The 17,234-nt window shown below is 32.6% G+C and overlaps 1 protein-coding gene across 1 annotated transcript in view; it reads left to right on the top strand.

The window, feature by feature from the left end:
• The window catches only part of LOC126756229 (mucin-19), a 535,736-nt gene that overhangs the window by 479,266 nt on the left and 39,236 nt on the right, over positions 1–17,234 (top strand). Inside the window, 1 exon segment of the mRNA XM_050469149.1 lies at positions 14,839–15,009. Within this exon segment, the coding sequence (XP_050325106.1) occupies positions 14,839–15,009 (171 nt within the window).

Genomic DNA, 17,234 nt, shown 5'->3' with positions numbered 1-17,234 from the left:
TTAGGCGTTTGCTAGAGTAAAGTGCTTCCAAGTGTTTGTTGCAAGCAAATATGCATGCAAAAGTGAATATTGGTTATAAATATTTGAAAAAATATATGCAGTAGTGTAATTATTAGTGCGATTGTTTTTCAAAACCATAAGCAAAAAATAATAATTTTCAAATGTCAAATTGGCTTCAGATTTCGGGTGTTCCACAATTTCAATTTCAATTTTTAATCGATAAATTGAAATTAAGGAAGCAGTTTAACAGCAATGTAGAGACTTTTTATATATTAAAGCTAATTATTGGACGCAGGAAAAGGGAGGTCAATATTAATTACAAATATTTAGCTTTAGCAGGACACTAATGCTTATGTACTTATGCTTTATAAAACTCCAAAATAAAATAAAATAATTACGAAAATGCCAATTTATGCTTTAGATTTTGAGTATTCCACAAGTTCATTTGCCTTATAAAAGTCTAAAAAAGTGTGTTCTACAGTTCCATAGCAACTATTGGCTTTGAAACACTCCAAAAAAAATAAAAAATTTTAAAACGATAATTTATAGATTAGATTTCGAGAGTTCCACAAGTTTATTGGCTTTTTAAAACTCCAAATAGAGTGTTCCACAAGTTCATTTGCACTTTTCAGACGCTAAAGGGAAGTTTTCGTAAAAATTTAAAATGGGGCCTCGAAGTTTATTATATTGCAAAGCTAAAACTGTAGAATTTGAAAAAAAAAATATTAAATGTTTATGAGCACTTAAAAACATTAAAAGATGCTTTTCGTGAAAAATTATTCTTTACTATTTAGGAAGCGTTTGGCATTTGCGACCTATAACAGCTATACATATAAACAAAACTACAAATAATAATAATACAATTCATTAAATTATAACAGTTTTAATTGACGCAATACCACTCTTCATAATATCCCAATTAGTATTATTATGTGTTTTTTTCTAAACCATTTACGAAGCAAATTTAATACTGACTAGCCACATTCATTGGCTTTTTCTGACAATTATTACAAAGCATATAAATCAAATAAAGCAACAGATTTTCTTAGTAATAAATATTTTATTGCCTGAAATTTCCATTTCAATATTTTTTCTTCATTTAAATGCAATTGAATAAGCAAATATCTGATTTTAAATGTACACAGCTCATACCGAACTAACCTTTATTTATGACCCATATTCTGCACAGCGTACACATACCAACACATTTGCTTCATTTTATAGCAAAAATTATGCCCAGAAAACCTCTCCATTACTCCATATAAATATTTATCTTTGCAATCTTGGAAACACTTTCACGAAGATAATAGCGGAAATAAACTACGTAAGCCATACATATACAAATGAATATTAATTTTGAAGTAAATTCAGCACAATAAACCCACAAGTTATGTGTGTGTCATATTTGTGTGAGTTTAAGAAGAAAAAAAAAACAGATTTGCCTTCATAAATGTGTGAACATGTTAAAGCGGCATGTAGCATACTTTCAGGCGCCAGTGAAAGAGACGGCCTTTTATGTTACATAAAGGCAGTTATAGCTGTTTATATGCGAACTGTTTGGCAATATAAGCTGCATACAGTCGAATAAAAGATTGAATATCTATACATGAAAGCAAACAATTGAGTATAAGGTAAACGATAAGCATACTTTCATGCGCACAGAAGTTGAAATTTGCATTTCTTAAACACAATGTAAGCTTATGGTGTGCTTCTGAGTTAAATATTTGTGGTTTCGTAATATTTAAATACCATAAGTTGTTGTTGTTATAAGAAATTATTAAATACACTTTACATGGCATGATTCTTGGCGCAAATTTATTAATCAATTATTATTTTACTCTATGTTCTTTTAGAGAAAAATTTGTTTTTTATCATAGGAATATGTATGTGAAATTGAGAAACCGCTCATTTTAAACAAAAAACCGGCTTGTAAAAAATCAGTTTAAGCCTCAGCAAATAGAATTGTTTAACAGAGTAAATAATATAATATATATATATATATATGCTGCCTCCATATGTAAAAAGTTATGTTATATACATATGTTTCTTTTTTGTAGAATATACTTTCAGGCGCTTATTATTAACATGAAATTTTGTATTTCAAATTTTATTGTTTGAAACCGATAAAACTTTAAGTTTATCACATAAAATTTATATATTTTATTTTAAAACGAAAATACAATTATACTATTAGGCGCCTCCGCCTGCGTTTCACAACAAATTGATATGCAATAAATTAAAAAAACAAAAAATATATAATTTTATTGTTTTTCTAAAATACACATATATATATATACATATATATTGTATATATATACCTACGCATATAATACAATACCTATGTATATATATTTACACGTATTTAACAAATACTTCTGTCACATACTTTCAGGAGTTTACACAGCTTTTCTGACATTTCAAACATTTTTCTTTAATTTTTTATAGAAATTTACACTTTTTCTATTAAATTATTTCTGATTACGTTATACAATTGTTTTAGGTAGATGTGTTAAATCTATAAAAATTAATAAAAATATACAAACATGTATATAAAATATTACATTTATGTGAACTTTTTCATTAATACTAGTGACCACCGTTTAATACCCACTTAAGCTCACCTGAGCTTACAAAATCAAGTCTAACATTTTTTTAAATCACACACCCACTCTTTTAGTCATACTTCCTCTCTCTCCTTTCCCCCACCGGAATCCTTGACACTCATATTGCTGTCATTTTAAGCTAGTTGTTGCCTGTTTATTTGCCAGCGAATATTGAAATGTAAACAAAAATTGTTTGTCTTTTACACACGCTTACTTACCCATGCGCCACTTTGTATTTGTGTTTCAACTTTATCAATCAATCGATCAATCAATCAGAAATGCATTTTGCAGGCAACAAAAACAGCAGAAACAATAATCTACCGGCAATTTGCATTTGAATATGCGGACACAGATAAAAAAGTGAGCAAATAAATATATGCTATATGTATGTGTGTGTGTGGCAAGTGAGTTGCAACAGTCGCTAGTTGTGGCAGAAAGCAAAAACAAGCATATCAGCAACACAATCATCAACGACAAACAGTAACACAGACAGCCAACAGCCAACAGCAACTCGGACAACTACAGTGCTAAGCAAACACGTACTGAACTGTGCATGTTTGTAGTTATGAGTGCGGCATGTACATTTGTATATATATTGTATATAAATTTTGTGCTCGTGCAGCGGCCACTGACCACCGTAATCATGCTGCTCTAAAGCTTGGCAACTTTCTCATTGCCAGCTTGTTGTTCTTATTGTTTTCGCATTTCATTTTATATATACACACACATACAATTATATATGAAAGTTTGGTGTAATTGCACATCTGCTGGTGACATTGACAAAATCACTAAATCGGCGGTGATTCGTAGCATATTTTCGGGCGCCATTGTGAGTCACTTTATCGATAACTGTCAACTACATATAAATACAGGCAAGCGGCGAAGGGGTGCAGCGCGAGTAGACAATTTGTTGGGTTGTAAGTAGCCAATGAGCGGGTGTGTCGCTTACGCTATTGATGGCATGTAAATGACTGATTAAAAGTGTTTAATTTTTAGAGGCAGACAGTGCTTTATAATTAACTAGAGTCTAACTAAGCAGCTTTGCAAATAGACCTTTTTCTATTCAGATTTTAATTAACTTTTAAAATTTAAATAAATATACATTTAGTCAATGAAAAAATTCTTAAACTCGAGTTTATTACCGATTTTGGGGTTTACTATGTTATTATATAAGTGGTAATTGTTATACTCGGGTTATTAGGGATTTTTATGTTGACTTTAATATATTAATGACAAATGAAATTATTAAACTCGGGCTTAATATTTTCTTTTTGGTGTTCATGTTAATATATAAATGATAAATACCATTTTTAAGCTCGAGGTTATTAGGGATTTTGGTATTGACTTTAACATATTAATGAGAAATGAAATGTTTAAACTCGAGTATATTCATCATTTTGGTCTTTATGGTAAGCATATAAGAAGTTTTTTTTATTCTTGTGTTTATTATATTTTTGTGAAAACCGCTAAATACTAATTACGAACTCGGAGTTTACTATGTAACTTGCCTTTACTTGCAATTACTGTCTGTAATTTGCGATTTATAAACAAACACAGAGTTTACCATACAAATTTTTTTTTTTTTTTATAATCATTTATACAATAAAATATTTATTATATAAATACATGAAATCGCAGCACTGGCTACTAGGCCTTCAGTATCAAATATTGTGTCTAAAGAAGTTTATTGAAAAACATATTTTTCAAAGCCACACTAATGTGCCGTTCTGGGGTTCCAATACTTCCAAAATCGGAGTTTAATACAGAAGAGTATTGTAATTTAGACTTTTTGGCGTTTCTTATGTCAAACATCTATCATAACATTGGAGTTTGGCTAAATAAAGTACCCAGTAAACCTTTGTTAGAGAAACCAGGTCTTTATAAGATATTACCTTTTTAAGAAATTGCTGTCTAGATTCCTTATTATTTTGCTCTCTCAAGCAATTCATAGTTTTTAGTTAGGGAAATCAGACATTTTTATCAAGAGATCTCCAAGTAAATCTCTTAACTAGAACTTCATTTGATTTCGCCTCTCTCAAGCAGAGAAATCAATAATTTTCTATATTTAGGTTCCTTTTTTAAGGCTCTTCTTCAACAGATATACAAAAGTTTTGCTTGAAAATATTGTTTCTTGCCATGATCCTCAATTTACGCGCTCTTATCGTTACCACATCATGCTCCCTCTCTCTCTGTCCACAGTTATTCCAGAAAACTGCTTGAAAATTAACTGCATTCACCTCAAAGAGTACGCGCTTAAATGCCATAATGTAATTTTAATTCGTATCTCACAAAAGAAACAATGCCACCAACAAATACAACAACAGGCATATGCACAACATTACACCAACTAAAGTGAGTTAATGAAAATTGAGTAGCGTCGGCTATTACGCAAGCAACAAGCAAACGAAAAGTATAAAAAGAGTGCAAAAGTAAATTGTGGAGAGGAGTAAAGTGTAAAATAAGAGTAAAGCAGACAACAACACCGTTTTGATTTAAAAAGGACTAACGATAGCTTCATCAACAGCAGCAGCAGCAGCTGCTGCATCATCAACACTACTCCACTTTCGTTTCAGCTCCTGTCGAATATGGCAAACATTTACTTTTATTTCTTGTATGTGCGCTATGCGAGTGTATGTATGAGTGCGTGTGTTTGCGTGATGTAATGAACAGATGAGCTGTGAATAAACGGCAGTCAAGTACAGAATGGTAATGCTCAGTCGGAAAGATGGCAGCCACCAACTAGTATTGACAGCCAGACAGGCAGCACGGCCGAGCGGGGTGCGGCTGTGGTGGCGCATTGATACTACGATACTATGAGCTCATGCGTGTGCCAGTGTAATGAAACGCAGTATTGAAGTGTAGTGAGGCATTTTGGTTTAATTTACGCAGCTTTTAAGATAATTGAACCTGTTTTCGGTGTATTTAATTGCGAGTTTTTTGTGGATGGCTTGGGTGTTAGTGTAATGACGGAAATGAATAAATAAATAAGCAAATAAGCAACGTTAAACGCACATTTTGTTGCTTAGACAGCTAATAAATAAACAGTGCTGGTGACATACATATGTATGTATGTATACGCAAAGCAAAATCGATGAGTTGTTGCTTTTTGAGGTTTAAGCAATTTTTTGTTTCATTATTATTAGGTAACATAAGAACTTCTTAATACATCCAGATCCGCAGAATATGCTTTGCCAAATTTCGATAAAAATCACAAAAATTCTTGGAATTACTTTTAAGATCTTAGCAAAATTAATGAATTTTTTTATTATTATTTTTTAAATTGTTTTTAAAGTCTTCTATTATTATAGTTTTGTTTTGAGCAATGATCCTTGTCAAATTTTGTGAAGATAACTTGTCAAGTTTTTCATACAAGAACTAAAGTTTGATCGTTCAGTTTGTATGACAGGTACAAGCTATAGTATCCGGTATTGGTGGTTCCGACAAATGAGCAGCGTTTTTGAGCGAAAATTACGTGTACACGTTTTCAGATTAATTTCTCAAAAACTGAGTGACTAGTTGGCGTATACAATAAGGCAGCTTGTATGCTGATCTTTTATACTATATATTGTATGATTTATAGGGTCTCTAAAGTTTCCTTCTAGGTGTTAAAAAATTCATGACAATCTTAATACTACCTTGCTAAGGGTATAAATTTATTAAACTAATTATATATGTATATTGGGAAAAAAAATTGGTCTCAAAGTTTCAGATTAGAAACTTCCCTTAACTACATATTCGTTAAGTTTTCAGTAAAGAGGCAGCCATATCATTAATCACACTCAGCCGGCTTACCCTTTTTCTTTTTTGCTTTATTAACTTTAATTTTTAATTCATTAATTTCTACTATATACGACTTCACTGACTCAATGGGAGCGCTTTTCAACATTTCTCATCTCATGAATTGGTATATTATGCTATTTTCATATTAACTCGAAAAAAATAAAAACGCAGGAGTGCACCATTTTCCTTTCCATTGGTTTTTACTTATGTATGTATGTGTGTTTTCGTGTGTGTTTTTAAACTGTATGAACAAAAATTATTTCGTTTATGCCTGTCTTATTTCAAAGCTTGAAATGGAATGTGAGTGCAACATGCAATGTTGCATGTAATAAATGGCCCACTGTCGCACGGCATAGCGCTGCCACCCAATTGGCAATATAGATGGTTGCAATGCATTTACTCACCGGCAATTTATGGCGCTGAAGCTAATATTGTTATTACGATTTTTTACGGCCAAAATAAATAAATTCCGAATACTTTTCTCTCAAAAAGTAATTTGCATTCACTTTTATAAAACCAACAAAAAATATATACATAAAAATTTAAAAAAATAGTTGTAGAAATGAAAGCACTGAGACCATACTGAGGCGAATATTTTTTCGCAGTAAAATAAGTTGGGCGTGTTCGCACTGGCGCCTGAGGCTAGGCTATCGCTGCAGTTGCCGCCATTGGCCTCTAACAGCAAGGCAAGTGTGAGTGTTGCATGCGTGGCGTTGCAATGTGTAAACAACAGTTGATTGCTGCCGCCACCAGCTGGCGTTGCGCTGCACGAAAGTCAAATAAACAAAAACGTGCCGTCAGCCGACAGGTGAGCAAACACCGAAAAGTGTGCAATGAAAAATTAAAAAAATGGCCTTAAAAGGCATTTGAGGCACACATATGCGCACACATTTGACTTACGTTTGCAGAGGTTGCGTGTGTGTGTATTTTTGTATGTGCTTGGGCATTTTTTTTTTCAACAAATTTATTGAATTACTAAAAAATATTTCAAATTAATCTGCAATTTGAAAGTATTTATTTTAATACACTGTGCGTGCTGTGAGAACAAACCTGTTGTAAATATTTTGCTTACGCGTACTTCACTTGTGTTCATTAGTTTTACTCGTAACAAATAGCGTAGCTGCAATTTCTCACAGTGTTGTATTTTCCATGAGCTTGACATCACGCACAGCTCTCTTTATGCAATCAGCGTGCATGCGCTCGTATTCGGGAAGTGCGCTGTCAAATATTTAATTTTAAGTAAATGAAGTTAACAAATATTTATCATTGGACTTATTTAATTTTTATTTAGTGATTTTTGGGGCTGTTTGACCGCTTTTTGCCTACGAATGGAGCATACTTGCAAGAGGCGCTCATATGCGCCGTTCATATATTTTAAATGTTTATTATATACACACTCAATTTAACTTTTTTTAGTACTCAGGAGCAGCTGTTGACAACGTATTGACGTATTCCAAAAATAATGCCATAATGTTTGTATATGCTCAAATATGCGTATGTATTTGTAAAGTGAACAAAAAAAAAATATATATATATATGAAAATGAAACTATTACTATTATAAACGAAAATAATAATAAACACTGAGAATTTTTTTCTTAAAATTAAATTTAAAATTTTCCAAAATCAAAAAATTCAAATTCTTGATATTTTGAATTTGAAATTCCAAATAGGGGGGAAAAAAATGTTATGTAAAAGTACTATCAAAAATACTTAAAAGTATTATTTTTTTTAATTTTATTAATTTTTTTTTTTTTTCAAATGTTTGTTTTTGAAAACTAAGCTGAATGGATTCTCTTTAAAAAAGCTAAGCATTGTTGAAAAAGTAGTTCCTTAATTCTTAAATAAAAAAAAAACAGTTCTCAAAACATTAAAAATAAATTATTTCTTTTATTTTAAAATAAAAAATATAAATTTTTTAATAAAACTAAATAAGGTTGCAAAATTATATTTTAAATTTGTTTAAATGAAAACATTTACACATTAAAAAGTGTTTCCAGTATTTTTTAGTTTTTTTTTTATTCCATCGGTTTTTAATGTAAAAAAATTATTCGTAGTTATTAAAAATTATTAAGAATAGCAAAATTTGATTTTTTACAATACACATATTTAAAAATTTAAACTGATTTCTCTTAATAAAAGCTAAAAGCGTTTTTAATATTTTTTTTTTTATTTTTATTCGACTAATTTTTAACGAAAAACAATTTTTAGTAGTTATTATAAAAGTTATAAACTGAAAAATATAATTTTTACAAATTTTTTATAAAATTTGAACTATTTTGTAATAATTTTTAGACATAGCTGAAAAATTTATTTTTTTTAAAGACGTATAAAATGTGTATTTCAATTAGTTTTGAATAAAATTACAAAAATTAAAAAATAGTTATATTAAATAAAAATATATAAAAAAAGCTATTTAAAACATTAGACATTCAAATAACGAAAATATAAAAAATTAAAACCATAATAATATCAAGTTCAAACCATAATTTTATAAAATTTTTCATTTTTTTTTTCACTTACATTTTAGTTTCCAATTCTATAAAATAATATTATGTTAAAAAAACATATAATTTTAAAATGCAAGAAAAAAATAAATAATATTAATTAAGAAAATAAATATTAAATTAAGGGAAGAAAATAAAAAAAAAGAATAATATTTAATTTAATTTCACAGAAATTTATATTTTCAAACATAAATCGGCCCCCCGAACTCACATTTCTTATATAAATTATCTTTATCTATTTTTTTGCACTTAGCTAAAACTTTGCGACTTACGTTGTCACACCAAACCTTATTTTCGCTATAGAACTAGATGACTCACTTAAGTATTTGCATCACGCTCAGCTAATGTTGGTTTATCGCCTTGCTGCTCAAAGCAAATCCGATCCAATGAGTTTCGAGGCTGCCAACAGCAAAACTATGAAGATTATAAGACTTTTGCTGTCCTGTTGGCTACGCGTTGTCAAAGCGAAACGTACGTGTTGCGACAGTGCACTATTAGTATTTTTTTCGAGCAGCGAAAGTTTGAGGGATTTTAATTTTTTTGTAATTTTGTTTATTTTTTTCGTTTTTGATATTATACTATTTATTTTTTTTAAATTTTTAGATTTTCTTTTTTTATTTGTTTAACCTTTTTTCACAGTTTTTTTCAGCTTTTTTGCCTTCATACACATTTGGAAATTTTCTGCTTGTCGCTTCAAGTAGCTTTTGTGCTCATCTCCGTCGCCGATTTTCTGCCATTTTGGCATATCTTTCGCCACATTCCACTACATTCCACAAACTTTCACTCGTTTTCGATCTTCTTGTCAGTTAGCTGCTTTCTTCTTCTTCTGCACCGCACACCGCGCCCATCGTTGCCACTGCGCGTCGTCATGTACAAGATTATCCTTTTAAATTGCAATGATTACTTTTTCGTCATTGCACACAAAGCCACAAATACTCCCACACACACATATTAGGGTTGTAGCTCTGCAAGTCAGCATGAAAATACAGCCAAATGAATAACTAACTCGCCGCGTTATAGCCTGCGAATGAGAGTTGAGTGTTTGTGAAGTTTGCTGCATTGCGCTTTGTTGTGCAACTAGTTCAACTGGCGGTCACACAACAACAACAAAAACTAGACTAAACTGTGAATGATATTATTTTGCTATTTCCCACACTTTCATTCGCAATCACACAAACGTTGCTCTGCTGGCGGGTTGGTCTTTCGCTAGCCACCGCGGCGTATACGCAACCTCCACTTTGGCACCAACTCAATGCGTGTGTGTGCGCTGCATTGGCCCCTCCAGCGTTCTGTCACGTTTGCTGCCTGCTATCACTGCAAGACAGCGCAATCATTCAAGCCAACAAGCGAAAATATTTATATTCATGTCGCGGTGTTGCGAATGGCAGCGCGCAATGACTGTCCGTCGCAGTGCTGCTTCTTGTTATTGCAATTGTTGTAGTGCGCTATGTACATTTGTCTGTGTCGCAATCAGAAACGTGTTAAGAAATACTTCATGTTCCACTTGCTCGCCGCAGCTTCACATTCACAATCCCAGTCGCGTCGAGTTAAAACCAGAACAGTCAACCGAGCGACTAGCCAGTGCGCTATTTGGACATGCAGTCCTTGGCCACTGCTGCAGCGTGAAATGGACTTGACCGTTCATGCTTTTTTCATTGACTGCGTTTTTAATTTTTTTCGTTTTTAAATTTTTTGTGATTTTTTCTTTTTTTCATTTAGTTTTTATTTTTTCCTTTTCTTCATTTTGTTTTCCTTCTTTTCGTTGTTGCTGCTGTTGTGCTCGTATTAAATGTCATTTCACATTTCGTGACAAGTCGGCTAATCTGACTGGAAAGTTATTTATTTCGCCTCACTGCATCGCACTACGGCGCTTGTGCACCTCTCTCCTCACCTCAACACACCTTCACTCACACATTCTACTTTACTACTCAACTTTGGGCGTACCAAGCGCAGTCTATTTCGTCTGTAACGTTTTTGTATTTGAAATATTTTTATTTTTTACTTTCGAGTGACCCGCTCGCACTTGCTCTCCCCCTTGCCCCGCTCTTGCTCCTAAATACGTACATTTGTTGTGGCGCGTGAGTTGAGAAAAATTTCGTATGCTAAATGCATCCATTTTCTTTTTCGTTGCTTTCTCTCCGGAATCATTTTCCATACCGAAATTTCGTCTACAACTCTTTGCTGTTTTACTTTCTCTGTTGTTTTGCTTTCTATTAAATTTACGTTTTTTCCATGCAAATTTATAGTGTCCACGTTGCTTTTTGCACTTCTTCAAATGCGCCGGCTGATAAGGAATATAATTGCAGAAAAATAGCGCAATAATGGTAAAGTAAATAAATTTCTGCACTATTAAATGTATGGTGTCAATGAGTATACAGTTCCGAAAAAAAATTAAATATTTTACATAAATGGCGGAAAATATGCAATCGGTAGTGATTTTGTAAGCTTTTAGGGGTATAAAGCATACTTTTAGGAGCGCAAAAAAAATTGTAACGGTAAAAGTAATTTTTACTTTGCCAAATTCTTGCAGTTGTAATACTATCAGGAAATTTAACGGTCCCGTACACTTTCCCGAGTTTGAGTTTGAAAGTATACCTTTAGGCGCATAATCCAAAAAAAATTTTTATGAAATAAGCTGCTTATAATACACTCAGAATTAAGCCACTTACTATGATTATAGATTGTATTGATACTCTTGGGGTTTGTACTTTTTTTATTTTTTGCTACTAAATTTTGTAGGTAAACAAAAATTCAAAATAATATTTAAATTTTTTATTGCAACAAAAATTTAGAAGTCTCGAAAATTTTGAGTGAACGCTTTTAACAACGATATCATTGCGCAAAATAAGTCTTTTCAAAACCGATTAATTTTTTAATTTATTTTAATCTGGATAGAACTGCCATACAATATAGTTATTATTTTCTATTGAATTTTTACGTTTGTTTGTAGTATTAATAGGGAAAACATTTCTTTAAGTGTGGTGACAAATTAACTTAATAGTTATTTAAAAAAAGTTTATCTTAATAACGTTTAAATGGTGGCATTCCTTCCTTCCTACCTTCCTTTCTACCTTAAAAAATGTATGTAGATACATATATCGTTAAAAGCGAAGCATGTATGAATTTGCAGTCAATAACCTTCACAGTTATGTACTATACGTTAAAAATTGTATAGACAATTTTTACATTTCGAATTTTGTATAATTTTTTTTAATAGAAGATCTAAGTTTAAAACTTCTCTTATACTTTTTATTAATTAGAGAAACTTTATTGAATTAATACTTGAGCCTAAAGATATGCTTTTAATTTTTTGCTTTTTTATATTCATTCATGGTATGTATTTTTCTTCACATAGTTAATTTGTGTGGTTTAAATCAATCTGAACTGCTCCCTAAATGCTTGCTGGCGTATTTATAGTCTACAATTTTGCTTCATATTATAAAAGATAACAATCTCTATCAAAACAAAAATACTTAATGCTAGACAACTGAACTGAGAACATCCGTTACAGTAAAACCAGCTTGAGGGGGAACGATTAAGTACCAAACACGCTTAAACAACAAACATGTTCGGGCTTGATAGCCGCAGCGGACTTAAGTGGCTCTGTTAAATACCCAACCCGAACAAAGTACTTCGAGAAGTTGGAATTTTTCGTAAAGCATTTAAGCGGGTTTTACAGTATTTGAAAATTTATTATAGTACAAATTGTGTAGGTGTGAAGACATTTATGCCCGGTTTCACAGTCCATACTTAAGTTGTGCCTAAATAAAATCTTAGCTAAGTATTGTTGCAAACTGAGTGGTCGTTTGCGTTTCACAGTCAATGCTCAATTTCTATAAAATTTTATTATGATATATGGCAACGTTATGGGCATCATATGTTTTACAAACGTCATTCATAAAAATATGTTTGAAATATTTAAATTATAACAGACAATACATAAATTTGCGAGGAAAATTATATCAAAAATTGATGAAAACAACAAAAGAACCCCAAATTTCATCACTAGCGAGTCGGAACACCTATGGGAACTGAAGGAAAAGTATAAGCTGTTATTGAGTGCAAACGAACGGACACTTGCCCTACGCTACGAAAGATGTCGCTGAAAATTCAAAGCAAATTCAAAACAAAAATCAGCTGTTATTTAAGCACTGCTTAAGTCTCCCCTTTTCAGTACTTAAGCATTACATAAGTATGAACTGTAAAACAATATTTTCCTGTTTTATCTTAAGTACAACATAAGTATGGACTGTGAAACCGGGCCTTAGAGTAATTTTTAAGTTTAGTATATCGTCACCTAAAATGCAAAATAACGTAGGATCAAAACATTGGAAATTGAGTGTTTCATTGATTTCAGTCCACTACTTCAAAATAGATACATATAAGGACATATTTCCAATATTTTAAGGTTCTGCTATCAGATATAATCCAGTTTTAACCAATATTAAAAATTTGTTTCACTCATGTTCCATTTTATTACGTGTTTCATCCTTTCCCCTGCAAATTTCCGAAAATGTTGTTACGTTATTTCGCATTTCAGGTGACGATATGCAGGTTCTGTGTAAGTTCAAAATTTACAACTTGTTCTTTTTTTGAATTTTGTTGCATACTTTATGGTGTGAAGATTTTTGAAGTTAAAATTACTCACCCGAACTAAGTAAAATTCGCCTGCAATTAAATAAAAGTTATTAGGAATATATATCTACAAATTCGCGTAACTTTCATATAAAATACATATATAATATAATTTAGGGCGCTTAAGGTACTTGAAGTTAAAGTTACTAAACAACACTAACTAAATAATATCACTACTGAGTAAACTTCTTCTACAATTACATCTAAATATATTTTAGATTAGTTATCTTTAACATACTTTATGGCGTTTAAGGCGTTTTAAGTAGAATTGATACACTCGCGCTCAAGGAAGTTGCTGTTAAGTTAAATTCAGTTTATAGTACAGCTATTTACATATGTATCTCACATCACTTTAGTTCACGAAAATGTTACTATAAAATGCGAATACAGTATTTGTTGTCCCTTTCGCCAAGCTAGCAGATCTTCACTCTCCTAATTTGTGCCATAATTCAGCAGTGCATGGGTGTGTTTGCTCATTTTTTACACTTTGATTGCTGAATTATTACCGCATTCACAATCAGATGCACACTCACATACTCATGCAGGTAGCACTCATACTCATACACACATATGAGCGCATTTATTCGAAGCCGCCCTAAGCAGTTGTGAATTGCGCCACTGACAGGCGGGAACAAGCCACTCAAACAAATTTAATGCGCCAACACACACACATACACACTTACACAAATATAACAAAGTGATGTATGTGGGTTTGAGTGTTTTGGTGCGCGTGTGCGGCTTTGTCAGTCGAACAATAGTTGCGGTGCGGCAATGCGCAGCTACTTAAGAAGACAAATTGATGTTAGGCGACTTGAGAAATGAAAATGCTGGTGCCAGTTGAGCTGACTACATGCGATTGCTGACAGTCAGCAAAAGCTAGCGCTTTGTAAGGGATATATAGTAAAGGAGTACAGTTATTTTTTCCAACTACAGAATTATTGCTCACACGACTTTTTTGTGAGCGTAATGCATGTGTGCTAGTGTAGGTTTATGTGTGTGTTCCCATGTATGTGTATGTCTGTCCACAATTGCAGCTGTGTGCGTACTCTAGCGCATAATTTACTGCGATAATTTATTAAGTTTACTTTGGCACAATAAACCGACGACGAGTATGTGCCGAGCAAATAACTGTCTCTATGTATGCGTGTGTGCACAGTAATCAAGCGATTAAGTTTATTACTTAGGAGTAGCTTCTATAAAAAGAAGCGCAAAATGCTTAAGCTTTTCCGCAACTACTCACCACGCCACCAGCGAATTCTCATATTTTTATATAATTTTTCATTTTCTCTTTGCTTTCGCTTCTTCTCGTTGCAGGGTCGCTGTAATCGTGATAAACCGCCGTGCAAATATTTTCATCCACCACAGCATTTGAAGGATCAATTATTGATAAATGGACGAAACCATCTTGCCTTGAAGAATGCACTGATGCAACAGATGGGTATGGCAACTGGACAGCAAGTCATACCGGGACAAGTGCCAGCCGTGGTGAGTATAAAAATAAAAAATGAGCTTAGTCAGTAGACAATGCGTATGTTTTTGTAAGCGCAGTTCATATTCCATAATATCATGCTTAGAAGCATACTTAAGGGGCTGTAGCGTAAACTATTCCACATGCATTCAATATCATTAGTAGACAAGTAAGAAGATAAAAGGGCCAGCTCGCACGATTTTTCATAAATCAACGAACTGGCACTTGTGTGGCTTAGAGCAGCAATGTACATAGAGAATTTTAATGAAGGAATTCAAGTGTTCGCTTCTGAGCTTATTGAATATATGTATAAGAGGTATTGCATAACTTGTGGCTGCAATCAATCAAGGGGATGCTGCAGAGAATTTAAGATTTTTGCGCGATCGAAAAATTGTACGTCATAATGAGTTGAGAGTTGATTATTTAGAAGCAAGAAAAATTTTTAGAAGCATTTTTTACTACTAAGAGCCTCATATCAATCTCCGAAAACTGTTTAGATCGGATTACTAAAGCATATAGTTGCCATACAAACTAAACGACTGGAATCAAGTGCTTGTATGGAAAACTTTCTTTTTCGAAAAGATGTATTCACACTATTATGCATGGAAAATTCCTTAAGATAAGAGTGAAATCTGCGAAGAAATAGCTGCCATACAAACTGATCGATGAATGAGCGAGATAAAAAAGATGGTCACAGCCATTCTAATACGAATTTTACTTTTAACTCATGGCTCTATCTTAATATCAGCTATAAATCTTTTAAAAGGAATCTGTATATCGAAATATAACTGAATTTATTTCGAAACTACAAGAAACCCTAGAATAAATAAACTGAAATATAAATCAATAAGTCCATTATCTCCTTTTTTATAACACAAATTATTTCTTGATTGATTTGAAAAAAAAAAAACCAAACAACAACAATTTTTCATTACCGACAGTTACTAATTAATTTTTCTTGCTTGAATGATAACAACAACGTCAATGGATATGTAGAGTACTCCTAAATTTCCAGCTCAGCGAGAATTTAATTATGACTTATTCAGTGCATAAATACCGAAGCATATTTTTCAAGCTGTCATTTGCTCCAGGCACCTCGCTGCCTCTTTGTGCTGAACTCGGCACACTCCAAACTTCATAAAATATTTCTGTCACTCCTTTTCAAAATTAGTCAGCAGGGCAGTTTGAAATTATCTTTCGCAACGGAATGCATTATATTAATTTAAAATTCCAACAACCGAATGACATTGACACATTCTCACTTCGCGCCGTAGCATAGTTCGTTTACAAGTCCCCCAAACGAACCCAACCTACGTCGTCTTCATGCTCATCATCAGCTATTCATCAGCTGTCAAAGCTGGCGAGCGGAAAAAGTCGAAATGCGTATTTAAATTAAAATTCATAATAAACTGTCGCAGCGCAGTGGATGGAGTGACAGCGCAGGCTCTTAATAGCAGCCAACAGCTACCAGCCATTGGCGACTAAATACTGTCATTAACGGCGCGCACACTTCTACAGCTTTTCCTTACCTTATTGCCGGCTAAATGACTTATTGCTCGTACACATGCAAGCAGTAACTGTCTGTGTGCTTGTTTGCCTGGCGCGGAGATGAATAACAAATCCATCATTTTCATTTAACAACAATGTCAGTTGGCAGGCGTTTTGTGGAAAGGGCTGGGGCATAACCCATTAGCGCACCCGGTATATATGTGTGTCTAAGTTGAACTTTACATATTTATATCACATTGAAAGCTTTAAAAGCTCACGAAGACAGCTTTATTTTTAGAAATGATGACTTTTATTTTTTGTAATTAAATTTTTTTTATACATAAGTCATACAGAATTCTAATTAAATATTTGCACTTATGAAAATATGCTATAGAAATTTTGGAACTTTTTTATTTACAGTAGATATCGGTTATATGACAAACCGCTTGTATGCAAATTTTGGTTATATGCAAAATTTTCATATTTTAACGCGTTATACACGGATTTATTGTATGAATTTGGTTGTTTGAATGCAAATCGTTTATATGCAAATATCGCATTTATGCAAAAAATTTTCAACAAAATTGAATCGATACGTACAAATTTTAATCTGTTTTAAGCCTTAAAATTAAACAAAAGTTGTGTGCCAGACCGTACTTGGTTGCAGCGTTGGTGCCAGCGAAATGCTCATAACTTCTTCAAGATTTACTGAGAAGCTGGCGAAAATAACGCAGCAAATGCAGAAGTCTTCACT

The sequence above is a fragment of the Bactrocera neohumeralis genome, chromosome 4, assembly GCF_024586455.1.
Source record: "Bactrocera neohumeralis isolate Rockhampton chromosome 4, APGP_CSIRO_Bneo_wtdbg2-racon-allhic-juicebox.fasta_v2, whole genome shotgun sequence".
Lineage (NCBI taxonomy): Eukaryota > Metazoa > Arthropoda > Insecta > Diptera > Tephritidae > Bactrocera > Bactrocera neohumeralis.
The sequence above is the reverse complement of the archived record's forward strand: the minus strand, read 5'-3'. Positions and strand labels throughout refer to the sequence as shown.